The sequence below is a fragment of the Strix uralensis genome, chromosome 1 (genome assembly GCF_047716275.1).
Source record: "Strix uralensis isolate ZFMK-TIS-50842 chromosome 1, bStrUra1, whole genome shotgun sequence".
Classification (NCBI taxonomy): Eukaryota; Metazoa; Chordata; class Aves; order Strigiformes; family Strigidae; genus Strix; species Strix uralensis.
This window is the reverse complement of record NC_133972.1, coordinates 136857526-136883016: the sequence shown is the minus strand read 5'-3', so window position 1 is coordinate 136883016 and position 25491 is coordinate 136857526. Positions and strand designations below refer to the sequence as shown.

The 25491-nt window shown below is 35.2% G+C and overlaps 1 protein-coding gene across 4 annotated transcripts; it reads left to right on the top strand.

The window, feature by feature from the left end:
- Nucleotides 1-12: 12 nt before the first annotated feature.
- On the top strand, nucleotides 13-25491 carry PPP1R42 (protein phosphatase 1 regulatory subunit 42). Of its 4 annotated transcripts, none has more exons than XR_012632170.1 (10): nucleotides 13-189; nucleotides 1296-1505; nucleotides 3305-3471; nucleotides 3910-4048; nucleotides 6389-6505; nucleotides 12339-12456; nucleotides 13764-13892; nucleotides 15150-15303; nucleotides 22752-22876; nucleotides 25434-25491. XR_012632170.1 is itself a non-coding variant. In XM_074893838.1 (9 exons), exons 2-8 carry the CDS (start codon nucleotides 1377-1379, stop codon nucleotides 15284-15286), a joined length of 936 nt encoding a protein of 311 aa, XP_074749939.1. In that variant the 5' UTR covers nucleotides 13-189; nucleotides 1296-1376; the 3' UTR covers nucleotides 15287-15303; nucleotides 22752-24362. The 4 variants fall into 4 exon arrangements, 2 of the variants coding, with proteins under 2 accessions (XP_074749939.1, XP_074749955.1); XR_012632169.1 differs by lacking the exon at nucleotides 25434-25491 and adding an exon at nucleotides 24831-24893; XM_074893838.1 differs by lacking the exon at nucleotides 25434-25491 and having other exon boundaries at nucleotides 22752-24362.

Here is a 25491-nt window from a genome sequence, read left to right as displayed (position 1 = left end):
GCCGCCTGCTGAGTGCGGTGAGGTGGGCGGACGGGACGGGACGGGGACGACAGTGTGAAATCGCACGGCTCCAGAAACTGGGGGATCGAGGGACACCTGCCTCACGCAAAGCCCCCCCGGTGGCAGCTCGGCTTTTCCTCTGCTGTTACTGCTTGTTTTGGGAGAAGGTCTAAGAAAGGGCTCTGAAAGGTATTTTTATTTAAAAAGCAAGAAAGAAACAGACTTCTTAGTAAAAAACAAACAAACAAACAAACAAAACAAACCCCAATGTCCTTTCAGCTCTCCTTCTTCCCCCACCTTTTAAAAAAAAAAGCAAAAACCAAAACCCGCATGGATGAGGGGGTGAGGGGGAGCTACTGAGCTTCAACCTTGCTTAGTAAGGAAGGAAGTTCCTTCTGTCTTCACAGTTTCAATCTTTGCTTTTCCTCAGTTCCTCATAAATGTAATACTGGCAAGGAGGATTCTCCGTGCCTTGGTTTATGTGACTGCGTGAGTTTTAGTATTGGGATGCTTTCTGCTGTCTTCTCAGTTTTGATACACTGATGTGGGGGTATTATGTACTGGCTGAAATACATGATGTGCATTGTATTATGTACTGGCTAAAAAAGCGACCTTTTTATTCTGAGTTGTTAAGTTACATTTGTTAGGATATTTTTATCCTCAAAACATTTACACATCCAGTTCAAAATTTGTCTTGCCTTCTTCCCTCCCTGTCGTTCCCCGATTTGTAAGCCAGAGTTTAAAACAAAACAAAACAAAACAAAAAAAGGTTGGTATTGTTGAGAGCCTCTAAAGTATGCCTCAGTGCAAAAAACTCACATGCAGCTGTGTGGATAACAAAAGGGCTGTGCAGATCTGTAAAGAGTGTAAAGAGTCGCTTTATATGACTTCTCACAGCCTGTAAAAAGCTTGCTATAGAGAGTGATGTATTTTCTAACAATTAGGTTATGAGCTGACACTAGTTAGTTATTTATGTGTGAGAATTACTCCTGCTGTGGAGCATTGTGCTCATATTTCTATATGAAAATGATGAAGTCAAGGGTGCAACCCTCTTAAGCACACTGAAACAACAAATCAAATACAACAATGTATTTTAAATGTCATTTAATACACTAAAAGTTTGAAAAAATTACAGCAAAAAAGGGCTAGGATTTTATAAGCAGCAAAGACTATGCATAAATGTGTCACTAGGCAAAAAGGGAATTGTTGGGGAAACATCGATTTGAAGTATACATGTAAGCTTTGTTGAAGATTTGGGGTACAAGTAGTATAACATTTTCCTTTTTTTTTTAAAGCATTTTATAAAACTACTTACAAGAGCACGTGGAATACACTATTAAACAAAGCGGTAGAGCAGTTTGACCTATTACAGAATTATGGTTCGACTAACAGTGGACCTAATTGCTAGAAGCATCAGTCACAAGAATCGCAGTGAAGAGCACTTTGGACAGTATCTGCGAAAAATAACTCATCTGAATTTATCAGACAAAAATATAGATGCAATTGTAAGATTTATTTTTCTTTATTCCTTTTAACCTGGCTACTCAAATGTCTTGTAGTTACGGGTATGATGAGTTGTTTACAGTTGGGGAGACAAACAAGCAAAGCCAAGTTTCTATTTTATAACAGCTAGATTATGTTTTAACATTTATATTTGCAACTAAGCCTTAATAATACATCTGTTTGGAAATATGCTTCAGCATTCACTGCTGTTACTGTGTGGGACACTGCTAGTACATAAAAGTGTTTAAATGGATTTTAAATGCGTGGCATTTGAAATGTGAAAATAATCTTTCAGCTGTAACTTTTCATATAAAACATCAAAGTGGGTGACTGTGACTCCAACAGTCTGCAGGGGTTCTTATTATTGACCTGACACTTTTTTATGTGGCAAAAATATTGTTGAAGTATTTTACTTACCTGAAACTGTGGAAATAATGTATCATCTGTGTAGCAGACAAGAAGGATGTTACCAGTATGCTAACTATTTTTGCTATTAATTAATTAAACTGGAAAATCCATGTAAGCAATTACTCGAGAGAGATGAACTGAAGTGTTAAAGTGAAGTATTTTTTGCAGTACTTCACAGAACTATTATAGAAATCTGCAGCTCTAAAAAAAAAAAAAAAAAAGATGTAAGGAACTAGTAATTTTGCAGATCAGATTTTTTTTTAAAAAAAGTGATATTACATACTATTAAGTGAACATTTATTTTATTCTCGTAATGCCATATGTTTTCTAGTCCTGGGAATTTTACAAAGAGTTGTTAACTCACAGCACAATCTTTTCAATCTATCTGTGATTTATTCTTTAGATTTCAGAGGAAGTCTGAGAAAGGAAAGGGGAGTTCGGGAACAGGATATAAGCCGAGTGAGGTTAACAAATTCGGACTCGTGTAGTGGCTTTTTCAGATTAGTCAGGTTAAAATCTACATTTTTTTTTTAGATTGCTCCCAAGGGCTTATTCATTTAAAAAATAATCCATGACCTTTTCATTTTCAAAGACTAAACCTGCAAACTTAACCCAGTCCGCCTTCTTTTGAGTTTAATAATGGGAAATTTATACAGGTTTCAGTAAGTCCTGAGTTAAATCAAATCCCCTCAAGATACTGAGCCCATTTTGAAACTGCTGAACCCTGATCAACTGAAATGTTGTGTATGGTGGATTTCTGCTTTAAAAGTGTGATTTCAGTCAAGATTAAATAGCTTGTTCTATGAACAGATTGTGCAAGCAAATGGGTTTATTCAGCCCACTCCTAGGAACATGCACAGCCATAGTCATACTAATTTGATCAGTCCATTTGATTAGGACTGGTTCATCGGGTGCCATAAAAAAGTTTTACAGAACCCTTATAAGAACATTTGAGTGGAATCTTAGGAGTGTATTAAAATACATTGATGTGCAAGTTTTTGTACAAATCAGTATTCCTTTGCCAAGACCTGGTTTCCATTACATCACTGAGGTTTGATGCAGAAAACTACAGTGACAATTGGGCTTTTCTGAAATCCACCTGATGAAGGCACAGAAGGGAATGAAGTCACCCAGGATGTGATGTACCTGCTGCTGATGGCTATAGTCTTCAGCTTCTATATGGCAGAATAGTAATGACAGATTTCAGTCTTAAATCTGATGATTACTGACACTAACTCAGTTTTTCTAGGAAAAGGAGTTGTTAAAAGTGTTTGTTAAAGGTGAAAATGTATAAATCATGCAGCAGAACTTAAATATAGAAACAATCAAGAGCTTCCAGAAGCAGGCAGTGAGTGACCTCTACATATCATTAATTTGTTGTTGTTTGTTTCAGGGTGACCTCTCTTTGTGTAAGAATCTTAGAGTTCTATATTTATATGATAACCAAATCAGTCAAATCCAGAACTTGGACTTTGCTTCAAATATAACACACCTTTACCTTCAGAACAATTGTATTTCTTGTATAGAAAATCTCTCATTGCTGAAAAACCTTGAAAAACTGTAAGTTGAAAATAATTTATTTATTTTACTAGTAGAAGAATAATTATTACACTAAGAAATTTAAAAATTATGTAGCAATTAAGGTCCTTTCAGTTCTTAAATTTTGCTTTTCGAATAAAAGTAATTGCTTATGATTTTTTTGATGAAGTGTTCTATGATGTAAGTAATGACATATCATCTTAACATATTTGTTTGCATTTAAATTATTTTCTTTTTTCAGCCATTTAATAATAATAATAGCAGCAATGTTTAAAACTGCTAAAAATACCTTGGATCTGTAAGATGTATGTTCTACTCACATTCTAGATTATTTACTTTTTCTATTATAATAAAAAAGGTATTATTAAATAATATTTTAATTTTTAAAAATATATTGAGGCCTTGTGTTTGCTGTTACTTTCAAAGGATATTAAATCTATTTTGTGTTCTATTCTGCAGGTATCTGGGGGGCAACTGCATCACTGTAGTAGAGGGTTTGGATAAAATAGAAAGAATAAGGGAGCTACATATTGAAAGTCAACATCTCCCTCTTGGTGAAAAGCTTCTGTTTGATCCAAGATCTCTTAGGTCCCTGGCAGTAAGTACATTCTGAGAATTTCAATGAGCCATTAATCAGTAGATTAGTATTTTGAAGAGAAGTGATTAGGACTTATCACTGTGTGTTTTCCTTTTCTGCCAATTGGTGGCATTCTTTCAAGTTCTACCAGGGGACTCCCATCCTAATTCTCATATAAGCAAGGAGTCCAGCAGATTCTACTTTGTCATTTATTTTTCTGTGAAGGATGGAAATGTGTGGATGCACTATACCAACAGAATTTGAATAAACTGAAAAAGGGGTAGGAATTTATCACTGTTAGTCATCTTAGCCTACTTAGTTTGTAGTGAATTAGCTTGTTGGTATTTCTCAGATTTGATTGTTACATTAGTTTATTTACTGCCTTTTCTATTTCTCTAGAGAATGCAATGGCAAAAAAAAAAGACAGTGGAATAGGCTGCCCAGGGAGGTGGTGGAGTCACCGTCCCTGGATGTGTTTAAGGGTCGTTTAGATGAGATGCTGGGGGATATGGTGTAGGGGAGAACTTTGTAGAGTAGGGCTGATGATTGGACCCGATGATCCCAAGGGTCTTTTCCAACCTGAATGATTCTATGATTCTATGAAAAAGGTGCAAACCGCTTTTTTTTCTGGCTATTAAGAGCAGCACAATCAAAAGCATTCAGTTTTAGTTCTGCAGTTTTTCTATGTTGTGGTATGACAAGACTTAAGGAAAGTCAGCTTTTGAAGTTTTCTTTCAACATATTAATTGCTTGGTAAACAGCAAAAGTATTGTTGAAGTGGTTAAAAGAAAATAGACTTTATTTACTAATGGATGTAGTTCTGTGCTAAAAAAATTCATCTTGCTGTATCTACCAAAGTGTAGTCAGGGCTTGAAGGGCTTTTTGTGAAGGTGAAGAACTCACAGAAAAGTGCATTCTTTTGTTCATGTGTATATCATAAACATTTTCCTAGCTCTAATTCTTTCTGAGATTAAGTAATCCAAGACATGTATTGCCATTTTCCTTTAATAGAAATGAGCCATTCCTGTAAGAGCACTTTTATTTTGTTCCTTCTATATTGGAGAAATGATGAAAGTAGAGGGTGGTTATATCGGTATAATCTTCCTGGGATGATAAGTCATATACTTCAGTGTGTTTCAGCATACTGGCCTAGAGTCACTAGCATTTTGTTCTTGATGGCTTTTATCTAAGGTCTTTTGGTGTGGGTTGGGTTTGGTTTGGTTTGGTTTAGTTTAGTTTGGTTTGGTTTGGTTTTGTAAGAAACACTTTGCATTCTTGGCCACATAACATCTTTATGCAAGCTACATGTAAAAACATTCTATTTTTATCCTTCGAGTGCTAAGTGTTTGTCCCTCTTTAGGACATCACTTCTTACTTCATCTTCTTCTATCTGTTTCTGGCTCTTAATGCTGTCAGAGATGAAAGAGCTGAACACATGGGACTGTATAGCTCTCTGTGTAACACAAGCAAATGTTTTGATGATGACAGTATCATGAATCTTTTGACTGAGGAGATGAAGTTTACGCACTGCGTGTATCGGGATGATACTGGTAATTTCTGCGGGCAATGTTGATCTTGGTCAGATTTTAGAATGGGGTTACATTTCCCGTACACACTGATGAAAGAGACATTTTCTAACTAGTGCTTAAGTCCATATCTGGTATAATTCTAAACTCACTGGATTAGGTGTCCTTTTTCATCTTCTAGAGATAGAATCTTCTTGTTTCTTTTCTGTGAAACTACATTATTTCTTGAGATAAACACCTGAAACACATTTACTTTTTATCCAGAATGTAAAGATCTCTCTTAACTATTGTCTGTTACAAATGGCAAAGTGCATTATGTGACTCACTGATGTTCCAAAGAAGGGACAAGGAATAGAGGTATGTATACCAAGAAGTTTGCAGGATCAAAACAGCATCGTCCAGCAGTTAAAAGAGACTGCGTAGGTATCAGATATGGATTTCAGCTCTGTGCAGTTCAGATGTAACCTTGGAAAAGGCAGGCAATTTCTGTGTCGGTTTCATACTTCAAATGTAGAGTTAGTAGCACTTGCAGAACTCTGTAAAGCATTTGAATGTGTTTAGAGAAAAATTAAAATTCTGTGTTTCCTAAGAATTCCTGAAATAAGTGAGAAATAATTTTACTTCTGTTTGACTTCAAAAACCAAAATAAACAGCATTTTAGGACAAGATGGAAAGCCAATGTAAAACAATGTGTGACGTATATGGTAACTGTATTTGCATGTTTCTGCTTCATATGCTTGTTTTTCCTTTAAGAGAATTTTCTGTAAGAATTTACAACTTGACTCGTGCATGCATGAAAAAAAAAGGTTTTATTTTTCTACTTTTCTTCCTTCAGAAATCTTTGTCTGTGTTGAATATCAGCAATAACAACATCGATGAATTAGAAGAACTGGCAGTTTTAGAAAATCTTTCTTATTTTAGAGCAGTTGACAATCAACTTCAACATATGAAGGTATTAAAATAAATATTTGTTCTATTTAGTATGGGTGATCAGAAATTAGTCAAATTCATCTTTATCACTAAATAGATGAGTAAAAATAAACTTTATTTCTGCAGTTACTGAACCTGTGACTTTCCAAGCATGCTGGCTTTTCTCATCCAAAAATCTTGTTGAGATTAAAAATGGCGAAATACTTATCTAGGATGTCCAAATGTCCTTTAATCCTACATAAAGTGGCAGTTGTGCATGCATCTATCAACTGAGTAGTAAATGCATGGAAGTTATAACTACAATATGATATGTCCAAAATGTAGGGTTAGTGTGTATGTTTTGACCATCTGAGTGACGATCAGTGGCTTAATTTGCAAAGATGACATGGCCATTGTTTGTTAATTAACATGCAATATTTTACCATATTACAGTTTTAATTCTCTATTTTAACGTAAAGAAAAGCCACTGCTTGGTTTTCAGATCATCTAGCTGATTTTGCAGCCATTCTAATATCAAAATGACTTTTTGACTATTGTTGCTGGAGTAGCGTAAGAAGTATTTGTCATGAAAGTATACATTGAATTTCTTTCATAAATTTCTGCTAAGGAGATGTGTCTTCATAAGCAAGAGCTCTAACTTCCACAGTAGCAGCTAAAACAAATGAAATAAAAGTATTTTTGCTTTTCCTTTTGCAATAGTGAATGTGGTTCAAACAGAATGGTCTAGACTTAAAATTTCCAGCTTATCTTCTCAAAAAGGAACAGGAGTATTGGCCTTCTCACATCTCATTATTTTCATAAGTTATGATGTCTTCTACTTCTTGACATAAAGAGCAGTTAAAAAAATTATTTTAGTGTCATGCTAGTAACTGAGTATCAAATTTATGTTGAACAGTATGCTGATGCCATCATTGCATGGTGGAGGCATGGAACAAGCTTTATAAGTAACTTCATAAACACTGCTTTCGTGTAGTATAAACCATAGGCATTAGTGTTCTGCTTTTTTTGAAATTGATATTTTTATTAATAAATATTAAAATGAGTTGGCTTAAATCATAACCCAAATCACCAAGACAAAGCCTTGATTAAAATAAACTCTTTCATTACTGGTTTGCATATACATTCTATTTCCTTAGAAAAGTTAACTTTATTTGGTTAGTAATTATTAAAATGAGTATTCTTATTACTTCTTAGAACACTTAATATCTTTTACATTAAATTTGAAAGTTCTGCTTACTAATGAGGAAATTCCAGTATTTTGTGTACATAATCTATCAATTATCTAGGTCAATATACTTTATTTGTATTCTTAATTTTTTACATTTTAATATTAAAAAATGTTGAATGATACATTAATAATCCTCTAGTATTTCAAGCTGCATTTCTGGCTGGCAGTTGTGATTGAATTCATATCAAAATACAATTCATGTAGGCTTTTGCTGGATAATTAAAACCATATTGAATGTGTTGGTTACATCAAAATAACAGTAAGCTTTTTAAAATAGTTAGTCTCTCCAAAGCTTCCCTTTTGAAAAGGATTCCTTTTCTAAATAAAACACCTTGCAGTGATTTTTTTAAATTGTCTTTTTTCTTTCTTATAAATACAAAAGCTCCAGTTGTGCTGATCTTAAAAAAGATCATCTTAGCTAAAGAACCATCTAATTTTAAGAATAAGGATGCGAGTTCAGAGACAGCATTCTCAGTGTCTCAGAGGAAAAAACAGTATCTTCTGAAACAGAGTAAGGAGAGGACAAAAAGACTGCATTATTCAGTAGCTCTGTATATATTATTTAATCATTATTAAATTTCATTATTTCATCATCAGGAAGACCAGAGTTAATATTTACCCAAATCAATTAGACATTTAGACTTCCATGTTACATGGTCTCAGCTTTTGAAAAATTATGTGGTTAGCATTTGAGTTAGCTGCTGCTGCTGTGTTCAGTTACACTTCGATCAAGCTCTGGTAAATTTTGAAAGTGACTGTCCTGTGTGTTTTGAAAATATGGAGCAGACAGTGTATTTCTATTCATATCTTTGCAGACCTGTAAAATTAATGACCACATTGAATGTCTCTAAGCATATAGTGTAATGGAGCTGGATACCCAACTTTCCAGCTAAAATTACTGTGTTTTAGAGATTACATTTTAGTAGGTTCTACTTATCACTAATATAAATTCTTATTTCAATTTAAAAAAACCCAAACAAACTGTTGAAAAAGCAGTAGGCCATGCAAAGTATAAAAAAAAAGTTGTAGTTCTATTTAAGAGGCTTTAACTTAGAGTGAACATCTAGCAGAAGAACGATCTTGTACATCCAGTAAATGTTTAAAAAAAATAGCAGATGTTTTGAATATGTTTCAATTTTTTTGCAACCCTGAATTTCATGATTCCATGGCTTACCTTACTCTACAAACATGATAGCTGAAAGGATTTTAGAGGGTATACAATTGTGCTGCATATACTTAATTCCTTCTGCTGGCTGAACTTGTTACACGCAGCAAAGGCTCTTTCATTCCCACACAAGCTGCCTCCATTCTTCTCCCTCTTGCCCCTCTGTTTTCAAAACTCTGATGTATACCTCTTTTTCATGCCAAAAGCACTATGTTTCATGTTCTCCTGTTCCTGCTTCCCCATCACTGCCACCAGGAACATCTCCCAGAATGTCTGGCATTGATCAGAGCTCGTGGCAGTGCTGCATGACAGAGAAGGGTCAGAGAGCTCTGTACCCAGCTCTGCTTCAGCCGGTGGGCAGAGAAGCTGTAGAGGAGCCATCCCTGCCTGAGCAGGGCTGGTCAACAGCAGGGATCTGTGTAGTAGGAATAATATGGAATCTTTGCAAAAGAGGGAAATGTGAAAGGCATAAGAAACTCATGAAATACAAACTTCTCACGTAGACTTTTCTCACTTTTGTTTAATTAGTATAATTATTTTATCTGAGTTTTTCTCACATTATTATGAAAACCCATACTCCCTCGCTTTTCAACAATGCCATGTTGATTTCAGCATAGTTGAAAATTAGGGTTAATAAAATCAAGAACTTAAGGTTCTGGCTAATTCAGGGCATTGTTAGCATAATTAACAGACTTCAAGGCACATGACCTTGTTTCACGTGACTGAAGTTTTTACAATGCAGTCTGAATAGTGGACAGAACAAAATTAAGTAATTTTTCTCAGTTCATGCAAAATAAGTTACTGTGACTAGCCACCACATGTAAAAAACATGCCTTAGGTCAGTTATCAAGAATATAATTGATTTTAATAAAATTGGCTTTTCTTTATTTTCTGTTGCTTCATTTATTTACCCTATCGAGCCTCTGGTTTACTTGAGCCAGGTTCACAAGGACTTCTAGGCTGCAGTGTATTTGGGTTGGAATACTAAGGGATTTTCCTAAAAAACCCACTATTCCTATTAAAAAAAACCCCCAACTATTCCTGTTTACAAAAAGTCAGAATATCATTTATTTAATTACATTAGTTTTGGGAAGATGATGACTTGTATGAGTATTTGGATAGATAGAGAAAATATAGCTAGAAATACCTATAAAAATCTGTATTTCCTAAGTCTTTAATTTATTCAACCTCTGCCCAGTATTGATTATGACAAGAGGATATCACAAAAGATGAATTCATTCTCTTCAGAATTGAGTCAGGAACAAGAGAAGAATTATAGATTTTCTCAAATAGATTATGACAGGTAATCAAAATGGTGACAAATTGCTGTCTGTAGATGTAGTTAGGGCAGTTGGACTAGACGTTTCCAATAAAAACTGGAGCATACTGGTCAAATAGCAATTCTTAAATGGCCATCGTTAATTGGTAAGAACGTTACTGCCAGCACTACAGCTGCCTACTAAGGCACTTGCCCTTCCCCCCTTCCCCCCCAATGGAATATAATTTGCTCGTCAGTATTTTGTAGCAGACCTCAAAGTGATAGCATGACATGATCATTTATCAAACGGAGACTGCCCAGAAGAGTGTCTGGTCCCTTTAGTACAGCTTATTGAAAGGCTGGGAAGTGAAAGCACTTTATTAGAGACAGGAAGGCAATGAACAACTAGAGCGTATCGAAAGGGTAATCATATTTCAGCACAGGATTAGTGTGCTCTTAGATAAACATACACTGGAGTAAGCATGTTCTGGGTCATTTATCAAGTAAGTAACAGCTAACAAAAATCTACAGGACTCTCTGTATACATTCATCAAAGTTAAACTGTATACATTTTATTTCAGTAACAGACAATTTTGTGTTGCAAAACTATTACTTGAAAAAGTTCTTTCTAGTGAAATCTCAAACACTTTACAGATTTCAATGACAATGCCTGAATGCTCAGGTAAGACTAAATAAATACACTTGCTAAATGCTGTTTCTTTTTCAATAAGCCAAGCCTAAAATATTTTTCCCCTAACTTCTTGTGTTTGTGATTAAGTGTTAGCACCTAAACTGTGGGGGTTATCATACTGCTATTCTGATACATGCTGATAAAGCTTTGTTGTGTAACTTTATGAGATTTATCAACATTTCTTCATGTGGACTGATTCTCAGGGTTTCTTGCATTGTTTTATCAGTCTTGCTCCTCACAGAACCAGGCTTTTGCTCTCTATTTTTCTAAAAAGATGTTATCATCACTGGCTTACGATAGATGATATCACCATCATCATCAATAGACAAAAAATGATATGGTTTGGAGGTGTGAGGCTGTGCTGCCACTTCCTCTTCCATGTGATTCTTCTAAGCATGTATTATATAACCCATAGAATGTTCCCAGGAGGATTTTCTAAGAAGGGAGTAGAGCTTGCAGAACCAGAATTCTCCCTGCTTGCGTTACCCAGGTGATTTTCTAAATTTGAAGGATAAAGATATCTACATCGCTAAATACTTCGTTATTGGCATCAAGCTGCAAAATTCTACAGACTTTGCAGTTTGGAATCTGTCACATCGTGATTAGTAGATTTTTTCCAAATTAATACAACTGTAGAACATAAATTCCCTCTCCTCTTGTCTTCATACAGATTGTTTTTTAATCCCTTCTTAACTTTTCACACATATAAAGAAGCCTATCAAGAATGACAGTTAAGTGAAATTTTGAAAAGAAAGTATTTCGGAAAGTAGGGTGACTGAGCAGAAAGGACCAACCTAAGTTTTGCATCCTTTTAACTTGAAGTTATTGTACTTAAAAGACAGGAGAAGTTTTATCTAGGTCATACTGCCCTTGGGTAACTAGACAGAAACCCAGATGGAGAAAGGTATATTTCAAAACTTTCACTATTTGGGCCAGTACTATAACTGACCACCCACAGTTGTGTAGGGAGGGGATTACTGTTTCTCTTGTAAAATACAGTTTTACACATATATAGAGAGGCAGGCTATTGTGATTTGTGTGATTTTTAGCTTTTTTTAGTCTGTTCTTTCTCTCTAATGTATTTTTTCTTCCACAAATTTTTCAAAACCTAATCAGACACTGATAGTCTAAGGACTCTGTGAGACCATGGGGATGCATTAACAGACATTACATATCATACAAATTTTTGGGGTAATTCCTCAACTTTAGATGCTTGTAAGTAGGATTGTAGTGGTAATTTTCCATAGCTGGCATTACTGTATCCTTAAAAATACAGAGTTTTCCAACTGCATCACCATTTCTTCTGTGCAATTATGATATATTCAGGGAATGCTATGCACCACTCTATTTGAAAATGCACATTCTTAATGTGCATATTAATACATGAATAGTCTCATTGAAGTTATTTCTGTGTGCAGGATTTGGGCCTGGCTGAGCAAATCACATTACTATTGAATTTTACTCTGGAAGGGGAAAAAATAATCACAGTATTCTGTTCTTGTGTCAATTGCAGGATTTGGAGGTTGTGTTAAACAAATGGACAAAGCTACGCAGAATGGATCTTACAGGAAACCCCATCTGCCAAAAAGCAAAGTACAGGGACAGGATTGTAGTACAGTCACGAACTTTGGGTAAAAAATAAAACCAATAACCAGCCCCAAAACCCACCCGTAACCCTCACTGTTTTAGAAAATAACTGATATATTAATGGTTCTTGAATTGCACTATGTATGTAAACACAATTACTGCCATAGATATTTATGTCAAATGATAAATTTTTTATTTATATACAAGCAAAGTACCTAAAACTGCTTATGTGATCAACTGCACAAATCGTGTTGCTTAGCTTTTGCTATTAGTAGTAGTAACCGTTCATTGTATAATAGATGATTGGTGAGTTTATTATAAAACAGTAAGACTTTTTTGTGTTTGTATTCCAGATGTTATGAAACTGATTTTCAAAGATAAGTTTAGTCTACTCCCCTATCAGCCTGTAGTAGTTGCTTAGGTGTTTTAGTTGTACAGTTACAGTTATACAGATCATACCTCATCATGTTTGAATTTGTTATATGACATTTGTCCTTTAACTTAAAAGCAGTTTACTCATGAATGCATTTGTTAATCTTAATTTTACTGTGATGCAATTCATATTATTATTATTTTGAGACAATTTTAGCATAAAAGGAAGCAACTTAGTCTTCTGTATGTAAGTATTCATACTGTAGAAACAAGTAAAAAATATCTGCTTATTTTTTACTTTTCTAGATAAAGGTCACAATTATCTTAAAAATTGTAATTACAGAACTTGTTTTTCTATTTTCTGAGAGTACAAAATATTGACCATTAAGAAAAATAAAAAGCACATCTGCACAATGAAAATAACAGAACCTTAGGACAGTTTTAACACAACCTAAATTTGTGGCCAAATTTGCTCTGACTCAGAAATGCAGAGGCAACCAAGGAAACATAGAGCATAAGCTTTATGGTACCTAAGTGAGTAAAGTTCACCTTAAAGAGCCAAATCTGTCTTTCTGGCTATATGATCAGTAGGATTCCTTGATTGCAATTTCTCTCTCTTAACCTGAATTTCTGTATCTATATATAACTTATGAGAGAATAGCTTTTTTTCAGAACTTTCTATAAGGTGTTGCACATTAACTGAATGTTGAAGGTTATAAAAATAATATATGATAATAATAATAATAGCAATAAAAATATTAGATGCTTTCTTTTGTAATTAAGACATATCAGCTCACTCTTGCTTGAAAATGAATATGAATATCAAACTCTACTGGGTATTTTTTTTACCAAAAGGCTAAAATGAGCAAAAAAGATTTGGAGAGAGCAAATACAGAACCAGTACACATTACATAGCAGCTTTGTACAGCCTTTTAGTTAACTTCGGGTATCACAGAATATGTTCTCTTCTCTTTGACAGAATCCCTTGATGGGAAAGAAATTAAAGAAATGGAAAGACAGTTCCTAATGAACTGGAAAGCCTCCAAAGCTGCCAGGAAAAAACCCAAAGAAAGAATGACAAATGAACATGTAGCCTATCTACATTTTTGTAAGCAAACTAATCAATTACTTCATGCTTATTTGCAACATTATAGAAACAATAAAATAGCAGCTAACAGTAAATATACTAAGAATGAGACTTGTACTGGTGCTGAGACCAAAACACAGGAGTAGAAATAGAACTTTTCCAACATAAAATTTAATTTTACCACTATGTCATGTGGTGTTTTTTCCCTCCCATCCCAATCTCCCAGAATTATGAAAAGGAGTAGCTAGTACATTTTGAATGTTTGTAAATACTCGTGATTACTTTCCATATAAAAAAAAGGAGAAGTGTTGGGCATTCTAGAATAAATATGCATGAAAAACATCATACTTTTAAAATCTATTTGTTGATACTTACTTGATCTGTGTAAATTGCCATCTTCACAAGATACATGTCTAGCAGAAGTAAAAGTTTTAAACTTGGAAAGGGAAAAAAGAAGTCTTGGAGGAAAAAAAGGCCTTAAACCTAAAAGAAAAGGCGACATGTTCTTGAAGCTGGAAAACAAATTGGTTTTGAAACGCAAGCAAAACCTGAAATAAACTTTGAGGTTTTAAAAAAATGGTGGGGTGGGGGTTGTTGTTATAGAGTTGACTGCAGATTGAAACATAAATGACTTAAAAGCATGTCTTGCCATCTTGCAGGATTTGGAAACAGACATTAGACTTCAAATTACTCAGAATGGTTTGAATGACCATATTTATAAAATAAAATTGGTGGCAGTTACATTGTTGCTTTCAGAAGATAAACTGTGATATGTAACTTGGGGGAGAGAGCATGTTCTTTATAGCCATAGTATCTCAAATTATTAATTCATGAAATCTCAGGAAGATCAATTATTTTTGAAGATGTGAAGTGAAAAGCACTCTGCCTGTCAGCCTCAGCCCCAAAAAAGTTGCAGTCTGCTCGGCGTTTGGCAGCCATATGTGAATGGCAATGGTTCTGAAAGTAATATTCTCTCTTCTGAATAACTACTGATATAAGAAGGTGCTATGTAATTGAATTGTCTTCCTTTCAAATAACTACCTGAATGGGAATACCTGCTTTAATATTCACCTTCATCAGTGTTTGCAACAGTTTCCATAATTTCGTACAAAGTTTTCCATTCTCAGTTATCAAATTTGAGGCGTTTTACCCTAAGGCTTATTACACTGTTTTCTATAACAAGATATATTGGAACCTGTGATCAAGCATACTGAATATTAAAATAGATATGGTTTGACTTGGGATATTGAATTAATCCTTTTTCTTTGTTTTCTGCAGCTGACTTTGAAACACGTTATCCTATTCTTCCCTTTCACTACAGTCACTCTGTGAAAGAAAACCCCAATTTTTTAGTTTTGTCTGAGATGCACAAGGTTAAAAGAAAACCTCTGCCCAGAATACTGGAAAAAAAATAAGTCAGATGAAAATTCAGGTATGTTCTTCAGACATCTTCCTCTTCTTGGTAGCTCTTACTGAGTCAGTTGGAAAATGAGTACATGAAGGTAAAATTTCATCCGAAATCAGTTTCAGGTGTTTTTAACTATGTTATATTTATTGTCTTTATTTCTTTGAAAGACAGGATAATAGATTTCAGTTTCTGGTTATAAACAGTAGACTAGCTAATAATAATAACTTCATTCCAGTGTTACTAGTTTCTGTCATATGCATTTAATTGTCATCTTTCACAAAGGTAAAATAATATTGAAATTAATTCTTGGAAGTATAGTTGCTGTCGACAACGTTGGTGAAGGTTGATCCCGTGCCCACAGTAAAATGCAGAAGGAGAAACAATCGCTTTTCAATATTATAGCTTACTTCTAATAGACATGTTCCAGTGTATTAACTACTTAATTAGCATTTTCCTGTAGCATCAGGTCAAGACCATCAAGATAATCAAGAAAGAAAATCTGATGTGTGTGCTTCTCAGACGTTTAGACATTAATTTAAACAATTCAGAATTTAGCATATGTATTCCTTACTCACATAAGCAGCCTTGTGAACTCTAATGCAACTGTTTGTGGAAATAAAATCTCCTCATAGGGATTTGCAGTTTGGGACCTATAGATTTTCCAGTTTTACCCATAGTAACAGTTTAGTTCAGTATTTGGGACCTAATATCACTCCTTCCAGATTTGTAATGCTACTTTTAACCTAACTTTTATTATTTATCAGCTGCACTGACCAACAAAAAAAAATCATCATTTATGCAATGCTGTAGATTAAATAAATAAATAAATTCAACTGACACAGGTATTCTTTTGTAATGAAATTACTAAATGGAGTGTTTTATTTTACATTCAAATCAGAATTTATTAGTATGTTTGAAAATTTAACTGAGCAACATTTAATACTATTTTATTCTTGACAACTTACCACTCTCCATTCCATCAGTTTTGTTCCTACTGATTATTTCTTCTGATTAAAAATATCTGCCTTTCCCTTGAGAAGGGAAGAAGAATTACGAATCACAGAGCTGCTCTCTTCCAATGTAACGTTTTTGTTCTTCATATGACAATGGATATGTTCTGGCCTAAAAAGCAACTGAACTCATCCTATACATGCCCATTCTGGAATTTTTTTCCAGCTGCAGAAGGCACATACCAGGGGAGAAGTTTAAAAACAAGAACTGCAGGAACAATGCAGTAGTTATCACCAAATAGTACTACTATACGATTATTTTCCAGTGAGTAGTCCGGGCTTGTGAAATTTAGAGGGGTATAGGCTAATACTCAGGCCATACAAACATGCATTTTTCTCTTTTAATTCCATTGTAAAATGAGTTTGTCCACATGCTCAATATTCTGTCAGCTCACATTTCGTCTTTATTAGCATTCTGTCTTTTGCACCAGGCTGAATAAAACTACGCTTTTCATTTACCATTCCCCTTAGTCCTAATAAAGGATGGAACGTGCATGTACAGCACCTCCCAGGAAGTTAGTTTCTTCAGCATAAGAACTTCTGCTATCTCCTTTGAGATAAAGCATTCTGATTTTACTCCACTATGATAAAAAGCTGTCCAATTGTTGAGCTGCTTTGCCTGACAAAAATTTTCCCAGTATTAAAGAGCTGGGGTACAATCCTGGCCCTGTTGAAATCCCTTTTGACCCTAGAAAGGCAAAGGTTGCATCTTCCATACTTGATTGGAATAAAATGTCTATATTTGTATTAATTTAATTTGCAAATTAAACAATTTGAGGGGGTTTTTTTCACTATTAGCTTAGAAGATTTTACTCTGATTCACATAAAGGTTAGAATAAACTACAGTCAGATGACACACATTTAATATTTTCAAAAAACTTGTAAGTGGGACTTTTATCTTGGTTGCTGAAGGTAGCTCTACATTACAATTTCACATGTAATTGCTGATCTTGAGACACGTTCTAATCTTGTTACTAGTGGAATTCCATGGAAACCAAAGAGTCTTGGGAATTGGGTAAAGATTTGTGAATTCTTTAAAATGTGTTTTGGGGGAAAAAAAAAACCAAAACTCAAACCACAGAAATACTCATTCTCAGAGTATATGCAGATATGAAATAATGACAAATCACAGTATTCCCTTGCCAGAGCCAGTAATTAGGGATATGCATAAATGTGCCCACATGTAAAGCGAGGAAATTTTGTCAAACTGAACAAATACCTGTATTGTTTAATTGACATTCAGTATTGGACTAAAGAAATTAGTGAATTTTAATCCTACCCTCTGTGTTAGTCAAATAAATTATTCCAACAGATGTTTCCTCTTTCCCTATACATGCTAGGTGATGTTTGACCTTGGCAACTGAAAAACAGGCATTAAATACCTTTTTAACCTACATCTAAGATCCACTGAGGATTACATACAGCCTGAACAATGAAAAAAGCCAGTTATTACTAGATTACCGAAATATGTCATTAATCTTTCTTTTTTGATGATATAAAAACAATAGCAATTTTATATTGGATTTTAAGTTAGTTTTGAACATTTAGAGAGAATTATGGATATTGACAGGAAGTAATTAAAAGAAAACAAATCACTTAACTATTTTAAAGATACCTAATACCTTCCAATGGGATACACTATTATTAATTTTCCCTGAGTAGAGAAGTTGTTGAAATTTTGATGTTGTAAACTTAATCTGTGACCAGCAGTTTCTGCCCACATTTCCTTACTCATGGAATTAAATATCGTAGTAGGTATTCATAGCAATATTGTAGCAATTCAGAATTTGGTGGGAAAGTCACCTTTTGTCTCTCCAGTGTATGTTATGTGATTAGGAATATGGTAATATCTTTAAATGATATAGTCAGTATATAATAAGTACACTGCATTGTGGCAACTAATCATAAGCCGCTCTCCTAGCCACCATGCACATCCTGCATAGTTCAAGTTCTTGTTCAAATGAAAAGACCTTGCAGTGAGCAATGTTAGTTCTCCTCTTCTTAGCTCTTTGACAGGTGCTCTTATCAGCATTGTATGTATGTATGTATTTATTAATGCCTTGAGGTGATTTCTGTGGTCTGAAATCCATATAGAGTAATGTATATTTGGTAACAGGTAAGAACATACAAGTTCTGCATGTATACTGGGCTTTTATTTATATGAATCTTACTGGCATTATAATAAATAGAATTATTAAGGCCTATTATATGACCATTTTGGGGGGAGGGCTGAAACTGACGCTATAATGATTGTATACCCCAAACATAACATTTACAATCCTATGTTTATTTCATATTGCAGAACATAGTTCTCTTATAGAACTGTTTGAGAGGGCAGTGGGGGAGTATGTTACCTCCAGGTAACCTGAATCTTGTTCTCTTACTGAATAATAACTTCAGCAAACTTCTGAAAATTCAAAAATAAAAAATATTTTAAACCTTGGCTTCAGGAAAAGGAGAAATACAGAGTTAAGATACAAACCAGTGCAGTTTTTAGCTGTGCACCCTGGAGCTGGTTTTAGCCACTGAATAGCCTACAAGCACTCCAGCTGTATTCCAAATTAGTGCATTAAATATTTGGAGATACCAGCTGGAGCACTTTGGCGGAGCTGAGAGCATGTTTTGAACAAACCTGGAGTGCCTTTTCCAATAGCTACAGCCCGTCCCACTGCCTTTCCTTGGTGATGGTGTTGAAGGACAAATGTAAACATCTCCTCAGTGAGGTCTAGAAAGTATCAATCAGCAATTAGTGATGAAGGCTGTGGAAGAGAAATGTAAGGAATTTACTTGCCGTTGAATTATTCAGCCATGATATAGGATATGAAAGGAGTAACTGTAATGCTAGATAAAGTGTAAGGATGAAGACGGGAAGTGACATTCTGAAATTAAATAGTGCTGCTGAAGCAGAGCCATTAGGAAGGAGGTCAGGTATTAGCAGTTTCTGCTTACTGTGGCCCATGTAAGATTTCAGCAGGCAATTCAGCAAATGTAGTGGTTGGTTCCCTTTTTCCTGGAGAATATGCACTACCTGCAAAGGTGAGTGTAAGTGCTTTTGTAGGACATAATTAACATTACAGTAATGTGTACCTTCGTGGTGTTTTCTGTAGCCATGTTTACAGCCTTGCTGAATGTGGTGCTGAATGATTCTGCCCATGGTACTTCATAATCTGTTTAGAAGGAAAAATAGAACTGTCATTACAAACATGCAAGATGATATACAAGTGGCATTATCTTCTGCCTAAACTTACATTTCAGTAGTGGTAATTAAAAGGAAAAAAAAAAAAAAGTAGTTTTAATATATGCCAAATCTGTAGTACTTAACACTTCCCCATCATTCAGCATCCCTTGTTGGCCATGACCATGCCTCCCCCACTCCTGTTCTCTGTGCTGCTGGCTGTGCCCTAAACTGGGAAAGAGAAAGGATGTAAAATACACTTACAGAACACATGCACCGAGAGACCCACTGTGCCCTTGAAAAGAATAAATGCTTTTTCAAATTCCTGAGAGAAAGTACGCATCTCCCGAGGAGCAGATTGCCAGCTAGACCACATGTACTCCTGCGTGTCTGGATGACCAGATCTCATAGAGGCACATTCTTGTTGGGAGGTATGTGCCTGCTGATTGGCAAGCTGGCAGGAGCCCATCTGCCTGCATTAGTCTGCCGCCTCTTCCAGGAGACACGTGCTATTTCCTAGACCTTTAGAAGACCAAATGACCCCTGCAACTTGTCAACCAGTGGTAGGTCAAAAAATTACCTGGGGATATCTGGGTCTGCAGGCTGTAATACACTTTCAAGAACATTGAAACCCAGACTGTTTGAAACCTTCTATGTAAAATACATGAATATTTAGAATAATTTATGTTGGAAAAGACCCTCAAGATCATTGAGTCCAACTGTAGGTCAATAACATTTTAAACAGAATGCAGAGAGAGAGAGAGAGAGAGAGAGATTCAGTGACTTCAGAGTGAGTTGCATCTTGTAAATGGCTCCATCAAAACTGTATCAGGAATGAAGTACTACTTTAGGATGGTAAAATAAACAAAAAGCAAACAGACCTTTGCATATCTATTCTTCAGGTGTTACATGTTCACTATAATAGTTATTAGATAAATGAAAGAGACATTTAGTATGCAGTGTTTACTTTTTTCCTATCCTTAGATCTTTGTTATCAGTACTTTTACAGACTACTGTTGAGAAAAAAAACTCAAAACTTCATAACATTTTAGTCCACTGTGCTAGCACTGCACATTTTTCATTGTGCATCTAATTTACAAAATGACAAAAATCACTTTTATATACACAAAGCATGAATCAAATTAACAAAGTAAAGAAATAATGCTGTGTTTTCAGGGTTTTAAAACAGATACCTGCATGGGAGATTTAAAAAGTAACTTGAGGTTAAAATAAAGACTGCTACTTGAATAGAGTTACATAAATAAATTCTGTAATAACTTCAGTATAACTCCGGAAGCTATTCAGTTGAAGTCAGTTCCAATAAAGTAATTTACTGCAATGATATAAACACTGTTTCGATATTTGCCTTCCTTTATCCTGTCACACATTGTGTAGGCATACTTCCATATCTGAAAAGTTGAAAGCAGCTGCTTTAACAAACTTGAGGTGAAAACGCAATCATTGTAGCAAGCTGAGATGCTACATTTTGGAGGACAGCATTACAACCACTAATTCCTTAGTAACAGCTACTCCTCCTCAAATTCACTTCCCGCACCCTGGGATGCATCCCATCCAGTTGCAAAGACTTGCATGTGTCAGATTTGCCTTAGTGATTTCTAACTCCATCATCATCTACTGTTGGTAGTATTTCTCCCCACCAAAAACTGTTCCTAGGACCTAGGAGGTGTGAGACCAGGCCGTGCCAGTAAAGATTCTGTTGCTTTCAGAGCAATCTGCAGCACTGTTGGAACTTTTTGATGTGTTAGAAGTACCAAAAAGAAAAAAAACAAGGCACCCATCAGTGATTGAACACCTCCCCTTGGTACTGCTCCAACCATAATCAGAATATATGTATAGATACATAAGCTTTGTAATCACTGTGTACACACACAGTGTTTGAGTTACTGTTCTAAAGTTCAAATGTGAACTTTAGATCAGTAACCAATGAAAAATTCCTATTTTTCTTAAATGTCACATTTAAAACAGTGCAAGGTGTACATTAATGTAATGCCATGTTATTTCTTTATATATGCAGGTATATAAAGTAGTGCATAAAACTGCCTGTGATACAGCTATAAACACCACACAATCCAAAAATTCTGAGATTGAGACAGAAAGGGAAAAAAAATAGCCAAAAAATTGAGTCAGTGTTCAAGATATGCCCATTGATTTTTCAGGATGAGGATTCACGCATGTGAGCTGTTAATATGGGAAAGCATGTGGTTGTAATTCAGAGTGTAACTGATAAAAATAAGGGGATCTGAAAGGCTCTTCCTTCTTTTTCTTATGATGTTTTACCTCAGTGTCTTGTGCTAAGTAGCTATCCTGACTAACAGAGCTCTGAGGGGAATCAATTAATATGTGAACCTGCTGATTTACAGTCACTAACTCATAAATGTTATATATTGTGACTATAACAAATAAGTTTTATTTTGCTAGGTAAAAAAAAAAAAACAAACAACAGTGAGTTTTTACTTTGTCATGTGGCCTTGAAAGATTCTAGGAGTTCACTGCTAAAAAAATATGTATTTGAACCTTACCTCTTCAATCAAATAACACTGTAACCAGAGACCACAGAAATGACTGACTACATCTTTCTGTTCTCTTAATTCTGAGCAGAATTAATTGCTGCATCAAAACCAAGATAAATCAGAGCCAGCTGTGAAATGATCCATGTAATAGACTAATACTTTAATTCAAAAAGCGACTTGGAGCAATAAGATCTTCCTTTCTTGGAGAGTTAATATATCAGACTGTCATAGTAATCACTAATTACATGTCCAGTAAAGTTGGGTATAATCAGTTTCACATAGTTTGTAGAAAAATGTTTTGGAATAAAAGACTGAGTCTTATCTGATTTCATTTATATGAGAAATTGCTTTGATTATTACTAAGATTTTGTTTCTTACAGAACTTGAAAATTATCAGTACTTGATACAAATTTATGTGGAAAACATTGTTAACTATCACCATTTTTGTGTGTGGAAAGTCAGTCAATTTTGTAATAAAGGAATGTATAACACTCCAAATGTTCAGATTATGTCAATTCAGATTAGTCTGGCCCCAGGTTTGGCACTGGGAAAAAAAAAAAAAAAAGGGCTTTCACTGCATCAGTCGGTAGGTAAAGACCTTCTTTTTTCATCTGCAGCTTCTGATAACACTGCTTATAAATTTTGTAGAAATGTTGTGGGGTCCTGGGAAGCCTTAATGAAGACAGGAGCAATAGGGGCTTTGGTGTGGTTCTGACATGAAGATCTCATCTGTCTTCTCTGATCTCTCTGATGTAGGTTGAGGAGGAATCTGAAGTAACAGCAGACGTAACTTGAATTCTAAAAGCCAGAAGTTACAGGATGTGAAGATTTGGCCATTATTGGATTTTATTTTTTTTTTCCCTCAAAGCTTACAAAGAAAGGTACTGGCATCTCTTTTGGATATGTTATCTGTGTCTTTGTAATCTCAAAACCAGGCAAAATGGTCTGTTGAACTTACACTTTTAAGAGCATTCAGAAAAATAATCTTTATTTAGAAGCAATGCTTTCTATTGAAATCATATAAAAACATCATCACGCGGTAGGCTAAACTGGTTGCCTAGTACTTAAAGTTCCACAGGAAAGGAGTTGTTCTTACCCAGTGTCTTACCTAGTTTGTGACCTGAATACCAGAGTAGCTGCTTCTTTCCATATATGATACTCTTAGCAATTATGCAGAGGCATGCTTATAGTCTCTTACTTCAAGAAGAAAGGAGCTATTAGCACATGATTTTGGAGAAGATCTGTACTCCTAAAAAATAATTTCCATCATTTGGATTTTTCCAAGTTCTGGTGAATAATGTGGAATAGTTAGGAAAAAAGGCACGAGAAGATTAATCATGTCTGTACTGATTAATTTTTGGATTGGGAGTATTACACATTAATTTTACTTCCAATTCTGTTTTAAGTAACCGGGACTTGAGTTTGACTGCTTTGCACTAGTTTGAGTAATTAAATGGACACTCAAGACTTCTGATAGAGGAAAATTCCAAACATACAGATAAGGAAAGGAAAGCCCAGATTGTAAATTGCCCTTGGAATAAAACCTTTCCTAATGGAGTTCCTCTGTATGAAGGTCAGCTCAGCATCTTACGCCTGAGACCCTCTCTGAAATAAGAAAGGACTTTTTCCTGAATAAGGAAATCAGGATCTGTCTTTTCACATTCAATGTTTTATGTAGTTAGTTATTGTTTATGTTTTATTGCCCTTTGATAAAGATATTTCAAATAAATTTAACTCCTGCATGCATTCTACCCTTGAATAACAAGGTCTTTATCTTCATTATAAAGAAACAGATTTCCAAAACTAAGGTAGTAAATGAGTGGTACTATAACCCTGAGGTGCCACTTGCTACTGTTAAAGCTAGTGAGTCATTTGCCTTCAAAATAAGAAAATACAAAACAGTGAATAAAGCTCTGATATGCAGTTGCAGTTATTAGTCCATTACTGAAATTAGTATTAACCAAGCATGACACTTCTTGTTTTAGCTGTTGTCATCAACGATATTCAGGTGGAGGAAGACAGAAAAACATACATTAAAAAAAGTTGCTTCTTGTTTAGGCAATTCCCAGCAAAGACTGTCAATACTTTTGGTGAGCACATTTGAAGTGGCAGCTGCTGGATTACTGACTCAATGCAGTGCATTAGTCACCTCCTGATCTTTATAGCACGGCGTTATCTTTCCACCTTACTCTTCTCTCTGCCTTACACACACCCATTCAAAAACATTTAATGGATTTTTAGTATTTCTCAACATGGGTTATGCTCTGTAAGCCGTCTAGAGTGTGATTTATTTTTCATAGGTTCCGAGTATTTCTGGCTTAAAGATTTTAGTTTCTTGTACATTAAATAAAATATTTAAGACCTGAATTAATTATTCCCTGTACAATACGAGCCATGGGGTTTCACACAGAGAACCCTGCAGCCAAGCAACTCACATTTAGCTAAAGAAAACCCTTCTCAAACTCTTCCACAGCAAAGTGGGTCTCGGTCTCTGGATCTGATCTCCCTCTCACTTTTTATATTCTGTAATAGCTTGGCTACATCCCAACTGCATACGTGTACATTCAGTCCCATTCTTCGGCCTGCTCTAAACCCCTGCCTTTGCAGTCTGCGATTCCCCTTGAGTGCAGTCATTCATGCTGTCGTTTGATGCATAAATATTCACACTTCTCCTGCCCCAGCAAAGCCAGCCTTACCCCGCTCAGCTCCCACTCTGCTTGCTCGCACTGGCTGCAACACTGTGCTTCTCATGGGGCTGCCAGCAAAGGGAAAACTCTCAGCCAGATCGCCCGGGGTTTTCATCCTTCACCCCGGTTTTCCTTTCTCTCTTCTTAGAGTGAGAAGAGCTGAGCTAATGGAGACCCTTCCAAATTGGACACCCTTCTTGTGATCTCCAGTGGAATAGTTTGGAAATATTTCCTTAAATATGTGTGGGTATGAAATGAAATTATGGTGCATTCTCAGTATCTCTTCAGTCTTTAAAAAAAACCCTTAATATTGTGCTTTAACACTTACATACGCACACGCACATGAATGGAGCCCTTCTGATAAGTATTTTAGATAGATTTTAAAAGTGATCATTACTGAAAAAAGTGGATGCTTCTTGGTGGTAGCTGGGAGCAAGGAACACTAACTCACTTAAGCTTCATTTTTGCAACTTGCCTTTGAAAATTTTGTGTTTTTTAAAAAAAAACATTTATTTCAAAATACTTGTATTTATGACGATGGAAAAATCTAGAGAGAGGACAGTTTTAAAGGGGGAGTAAGAGATAGCACTTAAACTCTTTGTTTTATGGCTGTTAGTGAAAATGTTCACAAAAATTGTAATTGAAAATGGAATTTTGATTCAGACAACATTTTTGGAAGCTAAACTGCTTTGATAAGCAAATTTGGGAGGAGAGGTGAAATTAAAAATGTTTATCCTATTTTCTTTTTCAGTGTTAAAATCTTTCTCACAGCATACAGGAGAGGCACTGACATGTTCTGGTATTTCAAT